The 19,251-nt window shown below is 39.3% G+C and overlaps 1 protein-coding gene across 2 annotated transcripts; it reads right to left on the bottom strand.

Moving 5' to 3' along the window:
• Positions 1-8,503: 8,503 nt before the first annotated feature.
• On the bottom strand, positions 8,504-18,851 carry Tceanc (transcription elongation factor A N-terminal and central domain containing). 2 transcript variants are annotated; one of them, XM_048796322.1, is made up of 3 exons: positions 18,675-18,851; positions 16,111-16,237; positions 8,504-10,685 (listed from the first exon to the last, which is right to left on the bottom strand). In XM_048796322.1, the coding sequence occupies exon 3, from the start codon at positions 10,675-10,677 to the stop codon at positions 9,619-9,621; it is 1,059 nt and encodes a 352-aa protein (XP_048652279.1). In that variant the 5' UTR covers positions 10,678-10,685; positions 16,111-16,237; positions 18,675-18,851; the 3' UTR covers positions 8,504-9,618. The 2 variants fall into 2 exon arrangements, with proteins under 2 accessions (XP_048652279.1, XP_015343517.1); XM_015488031.2 differs by lacking the exon at positions 18,675-18,851 and adding an exon at positions 16,635-16,698.
• Between the last annotated feature and the right edge of the window lie 400 nt (positions 18,852-19,251).

Below are 19,251 nucleotides of genomic sequence, written 5' to 3'. Positions count from 1 at the left end.
ACAATATTTGAGCTGTGGAACCAGCCTAGGTGCCCACCAAAAGAAGAATGGATAAAGAAAATATGGTCTATATACTCATTTTGTTTTACTTATGGTTCTACTTAGCCATAAAGAATGAAAGAAAGTATGGTATTATGAAAATGACGGCAATTATGGCATTTGCTGGTAAATACATGGAGCTGGAGAACGTCATGCTGAATGAAATAAGCCAGACTCAGAAAGTCAAGGGTCAAATATTTTCTTTCCTATGTGGAAGTTAGATAAAAGGAATAGTAAAAGGGGGAACTTGTGAAACTAGAAGGGAGAGCAGTAGAGTAGAAGCAGGGACCAAGGGTGAGGAAGGAGGGGAGGCAAAGGGGAAGGCTGAGGAATAAAGTGGACCAAATTATGCCATGTGCATTATGACTATATCACAATGCATTTCAAGTTTATTTATGAATATAATGCACCAACTAAAAAATAAATAAATAGAAGGAAGACCAATAGAATAGAGGAAGAATGGGGGAGGGAGGGAGGAAAGGGGATAGCACTGGGGATTAAAATGGACAAAACTATGTTATATGCATTTATGAATAGAACAAAATGAACCTCACTACTATATATAACTGAAATGCACTAAAAATTTTTAAGAACTTAATTAATAATAAATATTTTTTAAGAAAAAGGAAAAAGAAGTTTTATTGCTTTGGTAACAAAGGAGAAACACATAGAACTCTTGTCCCAGAGACTGTGATTCTGACCATCAGAGGGAACAGGGTTTTTTTTTTTTTAAAGAGGTGATTCAAAGGCTAAATTCCAGGTGTTCCCTGTCTGGAGTTGTAGTTCACTTATTAATTTTGGAGACAGGTATTTCTTAGATCTTCTGGCACCGTTCCAAGTCTGAATTACTGAATTACCTTGTTCCTGTGGTGGCTGTGTGCTCAAGGACTGGTAACTCTGCCTAGGATGGGGAAGAAAGATAATACTGTTTCCTCAGACTAGAGAGGGGAAGATTAGGGGGAGGAAGAGAGGAAGATAAAGAAACATCCATTTAAAAAAATAAGACACAGGGACAGAGCAGCAAGTACCATATTCAAAGCATAAGGTAATAAATATATTTAAAGGATTAAAAAGCACATTTTTGAAGGTTTTCTATATATCTCAGAACCATGCTAGGGATTGGGGATATGCTGTGAACCAAAGAGACAAAAATCTCTGATCCCATGAAATTTCTGATTTAGTGGAAGGAGATAGAGAATAAAATAAAAACCAAGACACTGTGTTGAAATAGTGAATAAGCTCTTGGAAAAAAATCAGAAAAGGTGTTAGGGAATGTAGAGAATAGCTTGGGAAAGCCTCATTTCCCAAGGTAACATCTGAACCGGGGCTTGAGAAAGTAAATTAGAAATCTGTAGTAAGAATATTCCAGGCAGAAGCAACAGGAAGTGCCAAAACCCTGTGGCAGGAGTGTACCTGGCATTGCCAAAAGGCAGCAAGGAAGCCAGTGTGACTAAGTCCAGTCCATAGTAAGGAGAGAAGTAGTGAGCAAGGAGCTTTGAAAGGTCTCAAGGGACAGATTAGCGAGGGTTTTTAAGGCCACTGTATAATCCATCACTTTCTCTTGGAGATGAAAGCCAAAAGAGAGATTGAGTACAGAAGTGATATGACCTGCTTTGCATATGTCCCAGGATCACTTTGGCTATTGTTCTGGAAATATACTTGAGGGATAAGAATGGGCCAGGCACAGTGCCACATGCCTGTAATCCCAGCATTTTGGGAGGCTGAGGCAGGAGGATCTCGAGTTCAAAGCCAGCCTCAGCAATGGTGATACACTTAGCAACTCAGTGAGACCCTGTCTCTAAATAAAATCCAAAATAGGGCTGGGGGTGTGGTGGCTCAGTGGTTGAGTGCCCCTGAGTTCAATCCCTGGTACCAAAAAAAAAAAAAAAAAAAAAAAAAAGGATAAGAATGGAAGTCAGACAACCTCTTACCAGGTTGTATGTATGGTGATTAGTCATCCAGGTGACAACTGGCCCTACAGGTGGGGATGATGCTAGCTTAGAACCAGCATGGTGGCAGAGAACATAATATATGGTTGGATTCTGGAATGTGTGTGTGTATGTGTTTGTGTGGTGCTTGTGCACATGTATTGCTGAGGATCAAATTCAGGGCCTCATGCATGCTAAACATGTTCTTCCACTGAACTATACCCCATGGATATTTTTAAACAGTGTTATTAAGGTATAATTTACACACAATAAAATTTACTTGTTAAATGAAATTCAATGATTTTTAAACAAATTTGCAAAGTTGTCCAGCCATCACCACAATTCAATTTTAGAACATTTCCATTACCACAAAAGGATCCCTTGTGCCCACCTGTAGCGATCCCCTTTCCCAACACTAGCCCCAAGTAATCACGAATCTATTTTCTTTCTCTATGTGTTTGCTTATTCTGAATATATAATAGAAATGGAGTCATATGGGGGCTTTTGTTTTCATTTCTGTTTTGTGGTGCTGGGGATCAAACCCAGGGCTTCATACATGCTAGGCAAGGGCTATACCACTGAGCTGTAACACCAGCCCATGTATAGGCTTTTGTGACATCTGCTTTTATTTATCATGAAACTAGATAAGATCACCAAAGAGGAGGCAGATCTAGAATGAGTCCATGGACTAAAATCGGGACACTCCAAAGTTAAATGTCAGGAAAGTAAAGAGGAACCAGCAAATAATACTGAGATGGAGCAGCCAGTGAGAGGGAAAACCAGGGAGTGTGGAACCTACTGCAAACCACGAGAGAAGTGTTCTCAAGAAGGAAGTGGGTATGCCAAATGCTGCTGATGGGTTTCAAAGCTAAGAATCATCCCCTGAATTTAGCAACATGAATGGTGGAGGTAGTTGGCGACCTAGACAAATACAGAGAGCAGTGTTAGCTAGAACCTGGAGCAATTCATCCAAATGTAGAAGCAGGAAGGCAGAATTAATATGCCCAGCTGCTACAGACTGGAAAATGTTTCACAAATGTTAACATGCACAGGAGTCACTGAGGACTTGGTGAAAATGTTATATTCAGATTGAGTAGGTCTGGGTTGGAGCCAATGTTTCTGTATTTGCTCCTTGGTGATAATAGTGCCAGTGATCCAAGGGCCTCACTATGAGGAACGAGAGTGTATGGCTGATTTCATCTGCAGTTAAATTATAAGTTTCTTTGCTGAGTACAGATCTAACTAGGAACATAGATGGCAACTGCTCAGGATGGATTCTAATGGATTTTCCACTTTCCAGGGACTTAATAGCATTGGTAGTTCAGTTCCAATCTCTGGCTTAAAAAGCAGAGAGGAAACAGAAGGAACAATGACTTTGGATGCCCTCATAGCACCATGAGCTGTGGCAAGCAGGAGGACCTTCCATGCAGAAACACAAATGATGAGGCCCAGGAAATTGCCCTGAGAGCTTCCGCTTTTTACCTGTCAGTGATCTGGCTGTTGTGCTTCCCAAAATTCCCTTTTGAGGAAGACTGCCATTATTTCTCCATTACATGTAAGAATAAATTGGGACACTCAAAACTCAGAAGGAGTCAATGAGATACATACCCAATAGGGACCCTGTCTTCAATTTCTTTTCTCAATTCAACTGATTTTCTGGTAACAGGTTATTAAAATTCAATTCATATATCATATGATTCAGCCATTTATTTTTAAAATTTTTGGTAATGGAGCTGGGGATATAGCTCAGTTGGTAGAGTGTTTGTCTGCAAGCACAAGGCCCTGGGTTCAATCCCCAGCACCAAATAATAAATAAATAAATAAATAAATAAATAAATAAATAAATAAATAAATTTTTGTAATAATTCACCTATTTAAAGTGTACAATTCAATGGTGTTTAGCCTATTCACAGACCTGTGCATCCATCACAATCTTTTTTTTTAAATTTGTTATTTAATTAAATGTATTAATTTATTTTTGGTACAGGGGATTTAACCCAGGGCCTTGAGCATGCTAAGCACTGACATATAAAAACACAAAAATTGTATATATTAATGGGGTACCATGTGATGTTTCAATACATCTATATATTATATAACCAGGTTAAACATATCTATCTCCTCAAACATTTATTAATTCTTTATGTCAAAAACATTCAAAATATTTTCTTCTAACTTTTTGAGATATGCAGTATACAATCACTCAATAGTCATAGTACCCTAGAACTTTTTACTGCAATCTAACTGAAACTTAGTACCCACTGATCAACCTTGATGAACCCATTGATCACAATCAATTTTAGCATATTCTTATCACCTTCCCCCCTAAAACCCTGAACACTTTAACCACTGTCTCACTTTTAAATAGTATAGATGTCCAGTAAAATGTCTAGAACATTCTGCTCAGCAATCTATGAGATATCGCAAAGCTGAGGGGCAAAAATCCATGTGTTGAATGAAAACAAAACTACAAAACTAGAAATCATCAGACTGAAAAGACAAGCTAGCCTGGTGGACTCATATATGCCAACAGTACTTTGAAATCACAGCCCAAGCCAGTCAGGGTAGTGCATGCCTGTAATCCCAGCGGCTCGGAAGGCTAAGGCAGGAGGATCACGAGTTCAAAGCCAGCCTCAGCAAAAATACTAAGCAACTCAGTAAGACCCTGTCTGTAAATAAAATACAAAACAGGGCTGGGATGTGTCTCAGTGTTTGAGTGCCCCTGAGTTCAATCCCAGTACCCGCCCACCCCCCAAAAAAGAAATCACAGTCCATTGTGTCTTTTGCTGTTAAGATATTGGTAGGCTTGCCTTTAGCTTTTCTCAGCTGAGGTACCCTTGAGTTCACCTGCCATGGGTAAGAGCTGTGTGGGACACTGATTGATTGGACAAGTGCCTGGCCATGTTGTGGCTGGGGAAGGAAAACTGAAACTGTTTTGGAGCTTTGTGTCTTCCATCATTCACAGAGAGGCACACCAGGTGGAACCCAGCCAGATGACTCAGAGCCTCACTGGCACTCATGGAAATTTCTTAATTTTTTGTTTCAGTCCACAGAGGTGAATTTAGTGAATTATGATACTTTTCAGGTAACTTAAAAGCAGCTGCTGGGGAGCTATCTATTTCTATGTTTACATACTTTTAAAAAGTCAATATATTCCAAAAATAACAAATGAAGTTTTTGAATGAATGATATCTTGCTTCTTAATTCTTTCTCTGACTTTTCCATGGCTGGTTTAGATTTTTTAAAAAATGTGTCATCACATGAAAAAGATTAATGACTGCTTGGAACCTATTCCTATTCATTTCTCATTGACATTTTCAAAGAAAGCAGGAATACATCCAACAAATTATTTTAATCCTATTTTTGACTGTCCATCCCGTAGGGCACTTACGATAATTTAATAAAGAATGCAAGATTGCTTGGCTAGTTTGTTAGAATTGTTATTCCTAGGTCATATAGATAGAATAGCTCTGTGTTTTTACAGAAAATGGTATTTCAAATTACAATTTTATATTCTTCAAATTCACAAAAATATAAATTATGTAAATGTCCCTTAAAAAGCTACATATTCTCAGCTGGGTCCAGTGGCGCATACCTGTAATCTCACTGGCTCAGGAGATTGAGGCAGGAGGATTGGGAGTTCAAAAGCTGGCCCAGCAAATTAGTGAGCCGTAAACAACTCAGTGAGACCCTGTCTCTAAATAAAACATAAAATAGGGCTGGGGATGTGGCTCAGTGGTGGAGTGTCCTTGAGTTCAATCCCTGGTAGCCCCGCCTCCAAGTGCTACATATTCTCACTGGCATGGTGGCATACACTTGTAATCTCAGTGGCTCAGTAGGCTGAGGCAGGAGGATTGCAAGTTTAAGGCTCAGCAATTTAGCAAAACCCCAACTCAAAAAATATAAAAGGGCTGGGGATGTAACTCGGTGGTTGAGCACCCCTGGGTTCAATCCCTAGTACCACACACACAAAGCTACATGTTCTCAAGTTTTAAAATTTAGGTATTTTAACAGTCATTCACTTTGCAGAAAACCAGAAAAACTGCACGGACACTACAAAGAGGTTCAAGGTTTCCTGTGTCAGGAGAGCTGGCACCTGAGAGAATAAAGTGCAATTGTTACTGCACAGTATTTCTGACAATGTTTAGTAACATCTTGGGAAACCTAATTTTAAATAATAATGCAAATGGGATTATGTGAGGCTGTCATCAGTTCTTCCATCTGATTATGGGGCTTTTTGAAAGCAAGAAGGTGATTTCTATAATCTAAGTACTTACAGTAAGTACTTCTGAGAGCTAAAAAATACTTATTTTAGTAAAATATTTTGCATTTACTGAAGTTATAAATAACAAAGCAATCTAAACTGAGATGGAAGGCCCAGCCCTTGCAAAGGCAGTGGAGCCCTGCCAGCTGCAGGCTTCCTGCCTAGCATTTAGAAATGGTAATAGGGAATGAAAGGAGCCTCTCATCACAGGAAGTGCTCAGGGAAGAGACAGAGCCGCCATTGTATCCAACTCTTTATTTTAAAAAAGTAACACGGACAAAGGACAAGGGAGAGCGATGAGAGGAAAAAACCATCAAAAAACCTCCTACATTCAGGTATAACAACTGATGGTTAGGCCTATGCCTGGCAACTAGGGTACAGGATATACTTGTGTCATGCCGAGTTTCCACAGTTATGTGTTTATTATTATGGTCCATAGGTAGGGGATTTTCAAATGGGGGTTTTTATGAAATACCCATTTACAAAATTGCCAAGGGCTTTGTTAACTCTAAGGATGTAGGGAGACCAGTCTTTTCTGTACTTTTATTTGAAGCCAGTTATATGATATGTGGACCACTGCAAATGGTGTTCCTACATCCATCCTTACTTCCCTTCCCATTTAACATAGCAACTGTAGTGATCTTTCCCAAAGGGCACTTGAATCTCATCACTACAAACTTCATATGTTCAGTGACTGCCCATCATGCTTTAAAACAAAACCCAAAGTCCTTATCATGGCCTAACAAGGGACCTCATGAATTCTGTGGCCTCTCTGACTTTCTCATCCTTCTTCCTCTTGCTTACTGCACCTCAGCTGCTGTGAACTAGTGCTGTCCTTTGACTATATCGGGCACCATCCTATCTTGGGGCCTTTGCACTTGCTGTTCCTATAAGCATGATTTTGAATTAGAGTCTTTACCTCACTAGGAATATTAAACAAAACTCTTTCTTTTTAGGAGATAAGACATGGTATGTGAAAAAATTATTATCCATACTTAGAAAATGTGAGGCTGTTTCATTGGCCAAAAGAAAAAAACAGCCCATATTACTATTTTGCTCTCTCTAGTTGCAAAACTCACTGACAAAGTTGATATGAAATGAGGAAGACTGCAAAATTTTTACGTCAAAGAGTCAGGGATTTTCCATTTCAAGTGATTTTATTTGTCTGCTAGTTTGTAAAATTCCAACATAAATAAAAACCACACACACACAAAACCAAAACACCAACACTGACTTGAACTAATCAAACTTGGTTTTCATGTGCTGTGTGTGCTCTTTCATAACCACTGAAGAATTTTTAAGATCATTCCAAGTCATATGAAACCACACTTTGTGAAACTCTTAAGTTTTAGATGACTTTGCAAGTTACTGTTTAGAGGACTGACATGTTGTATCACAGTAAGCAGCCCCAAGAAGCCACAGAGAGAAAAGATATCAAAATAAAATCCATACTTGATGGCCTCAAGCTGATGTCTTCAAAACCATTTGAAAACACAAATGTATTTTAGTTTTATGCACCTTTTGGGAAAACTGCAGTAAGGAGGTAAATTGTACATACAGAGAGGCCTTCAGACTTCAGCAATGGAATAATGGAGAGTTAAGAGAAAAGAACTGGTGATAAAGTGAAAATATGTACATCTGTAGACAACCTGGAAGTAACCTTTGTAAAACTATAAAAACAATAACATACTATGATTTTTAAAGACAAATATCAGTTATAATCACATAGGCTTGTGTTTAAACAATTATACAAATTAGTCAAGCACTGATTGCAAAGGCCTTAAAGAAGTAATTTCTTCTTCAATTTAGTAAAATAAATTTAGATAAATAAATACTGGTAGATTTGAAGGTTGAAGCAATGGACTCCCTCTGGCAGATTAATGCCATTTTTACTGAAGCAGAATTTGGGCTTTAGACCTAACACACCTGCCTTTGAGAACATGAAGATCCCTAATATCAGAAACTAAATGTCAAAGAGTTTATGGAGAATTTGTGCAAAGAAAAGAATAAATAGCTCCTTCAACTAAGCAAGAGGACTCTAAACCAAATTCCAATCACAGGATAATTTATAGGGTAATTTTCAAGGCCCAAGGGAGAACCGTGAAATGAGAAAAGAAAGAGGAAAAGAATGAAGCCCTAGTCAGCCAAGGTTAGCACCTAAAGACACTATTCACTTAGCCCCCATCGACAGGAACACATTTCTCAGACTGTGGATTGAGCTCATCTCAGACTGTGGATTTCCTTTTTCCTTTTCTTTCTCTCTCTTTTTTTAAAAATTTCAGAAATGCCCTAAATAGGCCAGAAGTCATCCCACTTATGAGTTTATTTCATGTGATCCTTCTCAGCATGCAGTGTACCTTGGGAAAATTATTTGTCCTTTGCTGCCCTGGTTCACATTATAAATTAATTTACAAACAAAGAATTGTGCTAGAAACAATATTCACAAAAAGCCCTTATGCTTGTTCACATACAAAAATATCCATCAGACAAGATTTGGAAGATAAGAATCTAGGACCAACTGGGTGTGGTGGTGCACACTTGTAATTCCAGTGGCTTGGGAGACTGAGGCAGAAGGACTGCAAGTTTGAGGCCAGCCTCAGCAATTAAAAATAAAAATAAAAACAAAAAGGGTTGGGGATATGGCTCAGTGGTTAAGTGCCCCTAAGTTTAATCCCCTGTGTGTTTGTGTGTGTGTGTGTGTGTGTGTGTGTGTATAAATCTAGAATCAGCGTGAACTGAGATATTTATAGTCGTTTAGCCTGGGCAAGTCACTGCAGCTCTGTGGACCTGTTTCCTCATCTGTAAAGTCTCCAGAAGAACACTCATTTATTACAACTATAAAGAGGATCAAACAAGAGCCTTTTTGTGAATAGTTCTTAATTCTGACTGCATCTTAAAATAACTTGAAGAATGACAGAAGCAATGTTGAAACCAGTGTCCTATCCCATAGGTTCAGACTGAATTGTTCTAGGCTGGGTCTCAGTATTAGTGGGATTCAGAGCTCCCCCAGGAGATTCTAATATGCAGCCACTGCTGAGAACCACAGGCCTATTGCTAAGGCAGCACTTCTCAAGGTTCCTGAGGACCCTGCAAAAATAAGTCTGCATTTCTGACAGGCTTCTAGGTTATGCAGACCTGCTCTTAATCCCAGTCTGAATACAGTAAGGTACTAAATAGCCACGAAGTACAAAGCAATAGTCATCCACTCTCTCTCCCTAAAAGATGACTTTTAGTGATGGTGGCATGTGCTTCAGCAAATAACTTTTCCTCCTTCTTAGTACTGTTTTAAGAATGCTATGCACAAGATTTTAAAAAGAGCACGAAAGGGCTATACAAATAAAAGGTATCCCTTGGGATATCTGTTGTTAAGGAAACATTCATTTATAATTACAAGCACACCCACTTGTTATGATACCACTGCTCCCCACATTCATTACAAATTACGTAGGTCATCATTTGTTCATCTGGGTTTGAATTCCTCACCCAACTTGGAAGAAAAAGTGTTCCTCTGGTAATTACAGTAACCTTGCAATTGTATTTCTCACAGCGCCTGCATTTTATTTTATTTGTCTGTGTGCCATCGATCACTTGGGGAAGGTAATGTTCCTGGATACAAGATTTCGTGTAGGAAGCTCTCAACTGCTTCAGTTCCTTGCTTGCCATCTCCATGACGGTCATTCCAGCAAATTCTTTTGCAGACATAGTTCCAGAGAGCAAGTTTTGTTGTAAGTGAGAGTTTCTGGGATTCTTCAAATTGGCCACTTTGCTTCTGATACAAGCTTTATATTTTTTGATGTTCCTTGAATAAAGGGTAAAAATGTGCTCTTCAATTTCTCTTGCCAAGATTTGCCACAAATCAGCTTTTGGCTGCTCTGTGGAAGAACTAGTTAAAGCTGCAAGAAGAAGTTCTGTGCATTTAGTTCTCAAGGACATTGTAGAATCCTGCAACTCACTTGATCTCTTGCCAGCGGACTCAGGGTCACTGCTCCCCGAATGCTCTTCTTTAGGTTCCATCTGAATAGTGCTATTTTCAGTCACCACCATGTCAGTGTGGTTTGCAACATCTTGGGAGGATAGCAGGGGATTAGAACTGCAGGCGCCCAGGATTTCATCCTGACTTAGGTCATGAGAAAGTCCTGCATTTTCTCCTTTATTACTACCTGAAGGGAATAATTTAGGGCTGTCCCTTGGTTTCAAATGAGTATCCTTATAAAGAGCTTTCCACTTTAACAGCAAACACTTAGCTTTCTTTCTCAAAGCCATGGAGGGGCAGTTTTTGAGGACTCTGTACACAGCTCTGACCACATCTGTCTCCTGGAGATGCTCCTTAGTCACATAAATCATTTCTAGTTCAGTAAGGTGGTTGCCAAGATCCTCAAAATTTCTTTTCGACATCAGTTGCTCAATAAGGGAAGCTCTGGCAGCTGTCTGGTTTTTGTCAGACATATTTGCAGCTGCAAAGAAAAAAAAGAGGTTTCAGTTTCTTAAGCTTGCCTTTGCTAGTCGAAACTCCTGGACAGTGAAATTGTACTTTCTGCCAGTTATGTATGCAATGTTTTCTGAAGGAATAATGTAATATAAATGGCTGTGACATTTTAGAAAATGGAATCTGCAACGTGGAATGGTTTAGTTTCCAGAGTTTTAATCTCAGTAGTTGACGGGAAAAAAATGGCATGGAAGCATTTCAGTGTAACATTAAAAATGGATCGCTAGAGGATCTGCTGTAACCTTTTCCACCTCCAATCATACTAATCAATATCTTTTTATTAAAATAAAGATTAGTCAATTCATTTGGGTAGAATTTGATGATCATGTTGGGGAAGACATCACACCATGTCAGCATCAACATGGTAATGCTAAGCAACGATGAACCATTTTTTCCCTCATATTCAGCAATATAACTGAAATACTTGTTTATTTTATCTTTTTTAATATTTATTTTTTTAGTTCTAGGTGGACACAATATCTTTATTTTACTTTTATGTGGTGCTGAGGATTGAACCCAGTGCCTCATGCATGCCAGGCAAGCANCCACTGAGCCACAACCCCAGCCCCTCATTAACTTTTAAAAAAAAACTTTTAAAATATAAAAAGTTGCTACATGATTATGTCTGTGTGAACCTTGTCCTGGGCAGGCAAATGTTCACTGTATCTAAGTAGTCTATTTTCCCCTCCACATAACATACATTACCTTGTTTACAAAAAAACCTCAGATCTATATTTTTTCCATCTGGTTTAAATGTGAGCACTAGCATTTTGATGGCAGGGACCTTTTCTTTTCAAAAGTCCATGGACTTGATTTTACATTAATCAATTATCACTGAACAAACACAGGATAAGAACACGGAAGTGATTCCAGAAAGAATTCATGCAATCTTTCTAGAAACCATCTGATAAGTACCCTTTTAGTCAGTAATTCTACTTCTATATTTTTCCCCTAAATAGGAGAATGTTTAAAAATGTACAGGACATGATGACACAATAATGTAACCATTTAAAATCATACTTATAGAGAATACTTAACGACATGGGGAAATAGTCATATAATATTAGGTGAAAAAAATCAGGATGTATAACTAAATAGACAAATGATTAAACACTGAGGTACATTATGATCCAGCAGATCTATCCAAGAGAAATGAAAATGTCCATGCACACAAAAATTGTATCAAAATGGTCACAACAGCATTATTCATAATAATGAATAAGTATTAAAGATGGGAAAACCCTAAATGCCCATCAACTCATGCATGAATAAATAAAATGCAGTACATCCATATTACAGAATTTTTTAGTCATAAAAAGCATTAAAGCACAGATTCATGCTACAATATGAAATCAACCTTGAGGACATTAGGCTAAGTGATAGAAGCCAGACCAAAAATCCACATATTAATTTATATGAAATGTCCAAAATAAGCAAATCTAGAGAGACATAAAATAGATTAGCTAGGTGGGACTGGGGCAGAAGGGTAGTCGAGTAAAAGAGAAAGGGGAGTGGTTGCTAATGGGCAATGGGTTTTCCCTGCAGGGTGGGTAGCAAAAATCTTCTAAAGTTGACTGTGGCAATGGTTTCTGTAACTGAATATACCAAGAAGCACTGAGCTATATACACTTTCATTAGGTGAACAATACAGTATATGAATTATACCTAAATAAATCTGTTATCAAAAAATAGTCAGATCTAAATTTTATGTAAAAATTACATATAAAAAGAAAGAAAAGGGATACACAAAATTTTAAAGAGTGACATTTTGTGAGTAGTCAGATTTTAGGTGATTTTTATGCATTTATTCTTTTCTGTATCTTCTGTGATAAGTATGTGTTGTTTTCATAATCAGAAAAGTTCCTACTCTAGTATTATTTCACAATAACCTATATACATGTAAGATATATACCTACTGAAAAATGACATGGGAAGTCAATCAGTCAACTTCCATCTTTCTTTAAGTAGGAGAAGATTATCTCTTAAAAGTGGTTGTATTGGCTGGGCATGGTGGTAGCACATGCCTGTAATCCTAGGGACTCAGGAGGCTGAGGCAGAAGGATCACAAGTTCACGGCCAACCTCAGCAACTTAATGAGACCCTAAACAACTCAGTGAGACCCTGTCTCAAAATAAAAAATAAAAGTGGCTGCATCATCTGTGGCTTTGCATTCAGATGAGGGCTCACAGTTTCCTCAGAAGTTGATCACTGAATTGTAAACAGTTCTATATTCCCTTAAGCTTTGTCCCCCAATATGAAGAGGTAAGTTTCCACTGGTGTTTCCCAACTCACAGATGACCCAAAGTCTGAATCTTGCCAATTTTACCACAAGAGAGAGAGCAGCAAGGTAGAAAACCTGGGCACTGGGTCTTTTTTGTTGTTGTTCTCATTGGTTTTTTTTTTTTTTGTGGTCCTGGGGGTTGAACCCATGGCCTTGTGCATGCAAGGCAAGCACCAACTGACCAACTGAGCTAAATCCCCAGCTGTTGTTATTCCTTAGAGTCAGTTTAAGTCACTCAGTGGGCCATCAATTTAGGATCTTAAAACAATTTTCCTAATTACTTAGAACTAGTACTCAAAGACAATTCTTTTTTCCTTTAAAAAAAAAAATCAACTTTTCAAGACTGAAACCAGTAACAGAGATCTTCCTAAGAATCAAAGGCTCAATAAACAGAGAATAGGTATAGCACAGAGAAATAGCAAATACACACCCTCAATTGCTGAACACTTCTCTTGGCTTGTGTGCTTTAGATCTTGAGGAAGTCAAGCAGTTGAGTCACAGTAGTAAGGCTTCAAGCTGCTCAACACACCTGAACCCTGCCCCACTTGTTAGAAAGTTCCTTCACAAAGAGAAATATCCATTCTGCTTGTATTCTCAGCACACTTCTAGATTTTCCAGATGTTCAGAAAGGTGACTAGTAAGAAAGAGACAGGCCTACGTTGCCCACAAGGCGAGCAATATTTGACTCAGATCAGAGTTCCCAAAGGGGAATTTCACCACAATCAGGATTTCAGTGGTATGAAAGCAGTTTTAGCTTTGCCAGCAAAATATTTTTACCACTTGTATAAATCCACAAAAGTTAATGCATTCGTGTGTATAAAACCAAACAATTCTCTGCTCTTCATTTCAGTCCTTTTGTTTGCTACTATGAACATGAGTGTACAACTATCTCTTCAACTCCCTGCTTTTGATTCTTTTGAGTATGTGGTTTCCTTCCATACTATGCTGTCAATTCTTTCAGTACAGAGACCATCTCTTTAGGCTCAGCATCTAACACATAATAAATTTTGTTGAGTGAACTAAGTAGAAATAAAATGGACACATACCTTACTTTTTTTTTTATGGAAACTCAAGTTGTGTGCCCCATTGCTTTCCACATTATGAAGTCCTGGGGCAATAAATGCTTTAACCCATGTGATTGTCTCATAGGGAGAATAGAAAGTTTGACAGCATTGAAATGCTATTAAACATACAAAGGTGAGCCATGCCTACTTGTGCACAACTGTATCCTAATGTATCCTAAGGTTAAGGCAGAAGGATCACCAGTTTGAGGCCAGTCTTGGCAATTTAGCAAGGCCCTGTCTCAAATTAAAAAATTTAAAAGATCTGGGGATGTAGCTTAGGGTATTGTACCCCTGGATTAAATCCCAATTCCTGTTTGAGGCAGTCTTGGCAATTTAGCAAGGCCCTGTCTCAAATTAAAAAATTTAAAAGATCTGGGGATGTAGCTTAGGGTACTGTACCCCTGGATTAAATCCCAATTCCTGGTTCCATCAAAAACAAAAATAGGGAGAATAATGGGAAAACAGTATGGGAGTTTCTTTTTTAAAATTTTTTTAGTTGTATGGACACAAATCTTCATTTTTATTTATTTATTTTCATGTGGTGTGGGGGATTGAACCCAGGGCCTCACACATGCAAGGCAAGCGCTCTACCACTGAGTTACAGCCCCAGCACCAGTATGGGAGTTTCTTTAAAAATTAAAAACAGGCCAGGTGCAGTGTCATACACCTATAATCCCAGTGATTCGAGAGGCTAAGGCAGGAGGATTGCACATTCAAGAACATCTTCAGAAACTTAGTGAGGCCCTGCCTCAAAATAAAACATAAAAATGAGCTGGGTTTGTGGCTCAGTGGTTAAACACCCCTGGATTTAATCCCCAGTACAAAAAAAAAAATTAAAACAGAATTGCCATATGCTCCAGCAATTCCACTTCTGGGCACATACTCAAAAGAATCAAAAGCAGGGAGTTGAAGAGATAGTTGTACACTCATGTTCATAGTAGCAAACAAAAGGACTGAAATGAAGAGCAGAGAATTGTTTGGTTTTATACACACGAATGCATTAACTTCTGTAGATTTATATAAGTGGTAAAAACATTTTGCTGGCAAAGCAAACAACTACTTTCATACCACTGAAACCCTGATTGTGGTCAAATTCCCCTTTGGGAACTCTGACCTGAGTCAAATATTGGTCACCTTGTGGGCAATGTAGGCCTGTCCTCTTACTAGTCACCTTTCTGAACATCTGGAAAATCTAGAAGTGTGCGGACACAAGACATTGACAAGAAACTGGCCAATTATGTGTAGTGAGTCCATAAGGACAGATACAGGCCACTAGAAGCAACACAGAAGGATGGATACCAAACTCCATTTGGGTTCTCTATCATCTGGACAGATGCAATTTACTCTTGATTCATGGCACTTTGTTAGAGGGATCATCCTCTAGTACAGAACTCAGAAAGATATTCCTTCATTTTCCTGTTTACAGCTCTCCAGAGGTTCTCCTCTGCTCTCAAGATGTCACCCAACATACTTAAGGGCAAGATGATGAAAAGAGACACTCCGGGCCTCCCTCTTGACTACTCTCAAACCAGAGATGGGTACTGCCCATTTCACAGCTATGGGCCCTGGCTCCAGCAGCTCCCTGAGCCTGGCCTCTTTCTTACCACAAGTGGTTCTCAGCCCTGATTGTATATTAGAATCATATGGGGAAATTAAACAATGAAAACTAAAACAATGCCAGGGCCTTAACCCAGACAGAATGAATTAGAGTCTCTGAGCTTAGGGCCTAGATATTTATTTGTTCAGTTCTCCAGCTGGTTTTAATTTAAACCATACACAGACACAACCTCATTCCTTCCCCTACATCATTCCCCTCCCCCCACCAACAGCAGTAGGACTGCCATTAACCCCAAAGATAGCTGCTCCTGGACCAATGCACAGTACCTCTCTGACTTCAGATTTTGCTAGATGAGTCCTATTAAATCAGAAAATACTGAAAACACTACTGTGTACAAATCACCTGAGAACATTTACCAACTACAACAGGTGATTATAATGTTGTAAGCGTTATGATGTACACAATGCTTGATATTCACTTCCTCACTTACCTTTTAACAGAAGACAATGTACATTTACTGAGCAATTCTATGTGCCATGCAAATTCATGTCATCTCAATCCGCACAATAAGCCTGATATTCAAATACAGTTTATCTCCATCTTGCAAGTGAGAAAACCTGTTAAAACATCAAATAATTGCAGTGTTTTTTCATAGTGATTACTACATTTAAAAAACCATTTTTCTGTCTGCCTTCCCCACAAGACCATAAGAACTAGATCTGTTTTATTTACGTATAAATACCTGCCCAGTGCTTACTATTACTCGAGAAATATTTTGTTTTGTTAAACAAGTGAAAAGCAAGCATCCAGGATGCCCTCTCTCTTCTCTGCTTGTGAGCTTCATTTCTTTTCACTGCAAACCAACTTGCTTGTACTCACTGTACCTAAGCCCAGTGCTCCTCAGCTTCTTCCCTGGGAGACAAATGCCATCTCAATTCTAGTTCAAAAATCATTCAAGAAATTCTAATTTAAAAACAAAAACAACAACAAAGAGTGGAGCATGTTGGCACACACCTGTAATCCCAATGACTCAGAAGGGAAAGGCAGGAGGATTGCAAGTTTGAGGCCAGCCTCAGCAATTTAGCTGGGGATGTAGCTCAGTGGCAAAGCACCCCTGGGTTCAATCCCTAGTAAAAAAAGGAAAGAAAGAAAAAAATCCACACAAGCACAAAGCAAAACAAAACAAAACCCCCAAAGAAACCATTGTGAGCTAATCAAATGGGTCTGAGAAGCAAGTCTTTTGGATTTGGAGGGTCAAAAAAGTATAGTTGCCAGAAGTGAGGGGTGTTGAGCAAGATGACTAAGTTTCTTGGTCATCTTGTGTCTCGGTTTCTTCATCTACAAAAGGGGGAAATCCAATATTCTAAGATTAATATGAGAATTAAATTAGATGGTTTTTATAAAGTGCTTAGAATTATGCCTGTGGGTCTACAATTAAAAGTTTTATATCTACCATACCATGTATTGTTCCAGAGCAAAAGTCAGACACATATTTTATATTCTGCAGGCCTTACACTGTGTAGACTCCTCAACTCTACTACTCTTGTAGCAGGAAGAGTTGACACAGAAATACACATATGCATGGGCATGACTTGGTTCTGATATGACTTGTTTACAAAAGTAGGCAGATTGGATTTAGCCACAGGCCCTAGTCTGTTAACTCCTTTCTAGAGAAGTGCTGTCCCATAAAAATATAATTCAAGCCACAAATATAATTTAAAATTTTCTAGCTGCATGCAGTGACCCATACCTATAATTCCAGTGACTCAGGAGGCTAAGGCAGGGGGACTGCAAGTTGAAGCCTCTGCAACTTAGCAAGACCCTGTCTCAAAATAAAAAATAAAAGGTCTGGGGCTAGGCATGGGGGTTTATGCGTGTAATTCCAGCAGCTTGGGAGGCTGAGGCAGGAGCACAGCAGGTTCCAAGCCAGCCTCAGTGAGTTAACAAGGCTGTAAGCAACCTAGTGAGACCCTGTCTCAAACAAACCAGCAAACAAACAAAAAAGGATGGCTGGGGATGTAGCTCAGTAGTTGAGCGCCCCCTGGATTCAATTCTGAATATCAAATTAAACAAATTTTTAAATAAAATTAGGTGAAATCAATTATAATACATTTTATTTAGCCCAATGTATAGAAAATATTTTGTTTCTTTTTCTGTTCTTTTAAAATGTGGTGCTGGGGATTGAACCAGGAACCGAGTTACACTCTCAACTACCCCAATATTTTCCAATATATAGATATAAACAAATTTGGGGTACTTTAATTAAAAAGAATTCCCCCAAATTTGCCATTTTAAACTTACAGTACATCTCAATTCTGACTCATCACTGCAAGTTCTCAAGCCTTATCTTAACTAGTATCTACCTATTGGACAGCCAATTCTAGAACATATGCTAATATGAATAATGCTTACATATACACCTGCGCCTCTAGCTTCTGAATACACACCCAAAATAATTTTTTATGGTGCCAGCAAGAATGGGCCCTAAATATTTGTTGAGTGAATGCATATAAAAGCTTGTAAATATTAATATTACATATGGGCAAGGTGCCCATATCTACACTAAAATTGCCTAAACCCTGAGAAGTACCAGATGAAAGCTCACAATGAAAATTTCCGAGAGCTGGTAACAATCAACAGTAACTTAGATCTGGTTAAGTTTTCAGATTTTTTTTTTCAGACCTAAAGAGAAAATTTAACTTTCTAGCCCTAAACCCATATACAACTCTCCAGCTTCAAGAGGAGCCCCTCCCTCAACCGAAGGAAAACGATACCAAATGTTGGCAGGGGTGTTGCATTTTCTGAACAGCCAACGCGACGCTACACTAGGACTCTTTTCCATAATGAAAATTTCTAATAAAGGAGTAACGAGGGGGAAGGGACCAGTCCAAGAACCAGGGTTCCGGTGGGTGGGGTCGAGCACTCAAGCAAAGCCTGCAGCTAAACATCCCAAAGTGAATGGCCTGACAGTCGGCACAAGAGCAGACGCGGCCCCGAAGGTTCCGCCCACCCGGGCGACCTCAGCTGGAGGGGAGGGTGCAGGACAGGGCCTACCCAGCCTGAGGCGCACCGGAGAGCCTCCGCGAGCATGGCGGCATTCCGCTGGAAAAGGCTCGCCTTGCTGAAGGGCAGACGCGGGGGCGTTCCCGAAGCGTAGGCCAGTGAAAAGCGCAGGCGCAGCCCCGGAGTCCTCAGCGCTTCCGCGTCCAGAGAGAACATCCGGTTCCCAGGACTGTATGACAGAAGCTCAACCAATCTAAGTCCACGGACCGGAGAACGCGGGCGTGGGACCTAGCGCGTGCGTGCTGGGGAAATGGCGCCTGCGCGGAGCGGTTTGTGGCTGTGGGCTGACCTTCCGCGGTTCTCTGAGGGAGGAGCCAGCACACGCCAGGGCTTGAATTGAAACTAACTTGGCTGTCGGGTTTTTTTTTTTTTTTTTTTTTTTTTCAGTAGCGAGGTTTGTTGAAGTACTCTGCAACTTACCCTTTCTGCTTTCTATCAAAAGACAATTAAAGACAGTGCTCAGCTAGATGCTGATATAACTGTGGACATAAATGTGAATAGTCTGTTTAACAGTAATTAATCCAACACATATTTATTGCACAGTAGTAGAGTTCTTTAAATAGGTGCA

This window comes from Marmota marmota, unplaced genomic scaffold (assembly GCF_001458135.2).
Source record: "Marmota marmota marmota unplaced genomic scaffold, marMar, whole genome shotgun sequence".
Taxonomy (NCBI): Eukaryota; Metazoa; Chordata; class Mammalia; order Rodentia; family Sciuridae; genus Marmota; species Marmota marmota.
This window is presented reverse-complemented; position numbering and strand designations above follow the sequence as displayed.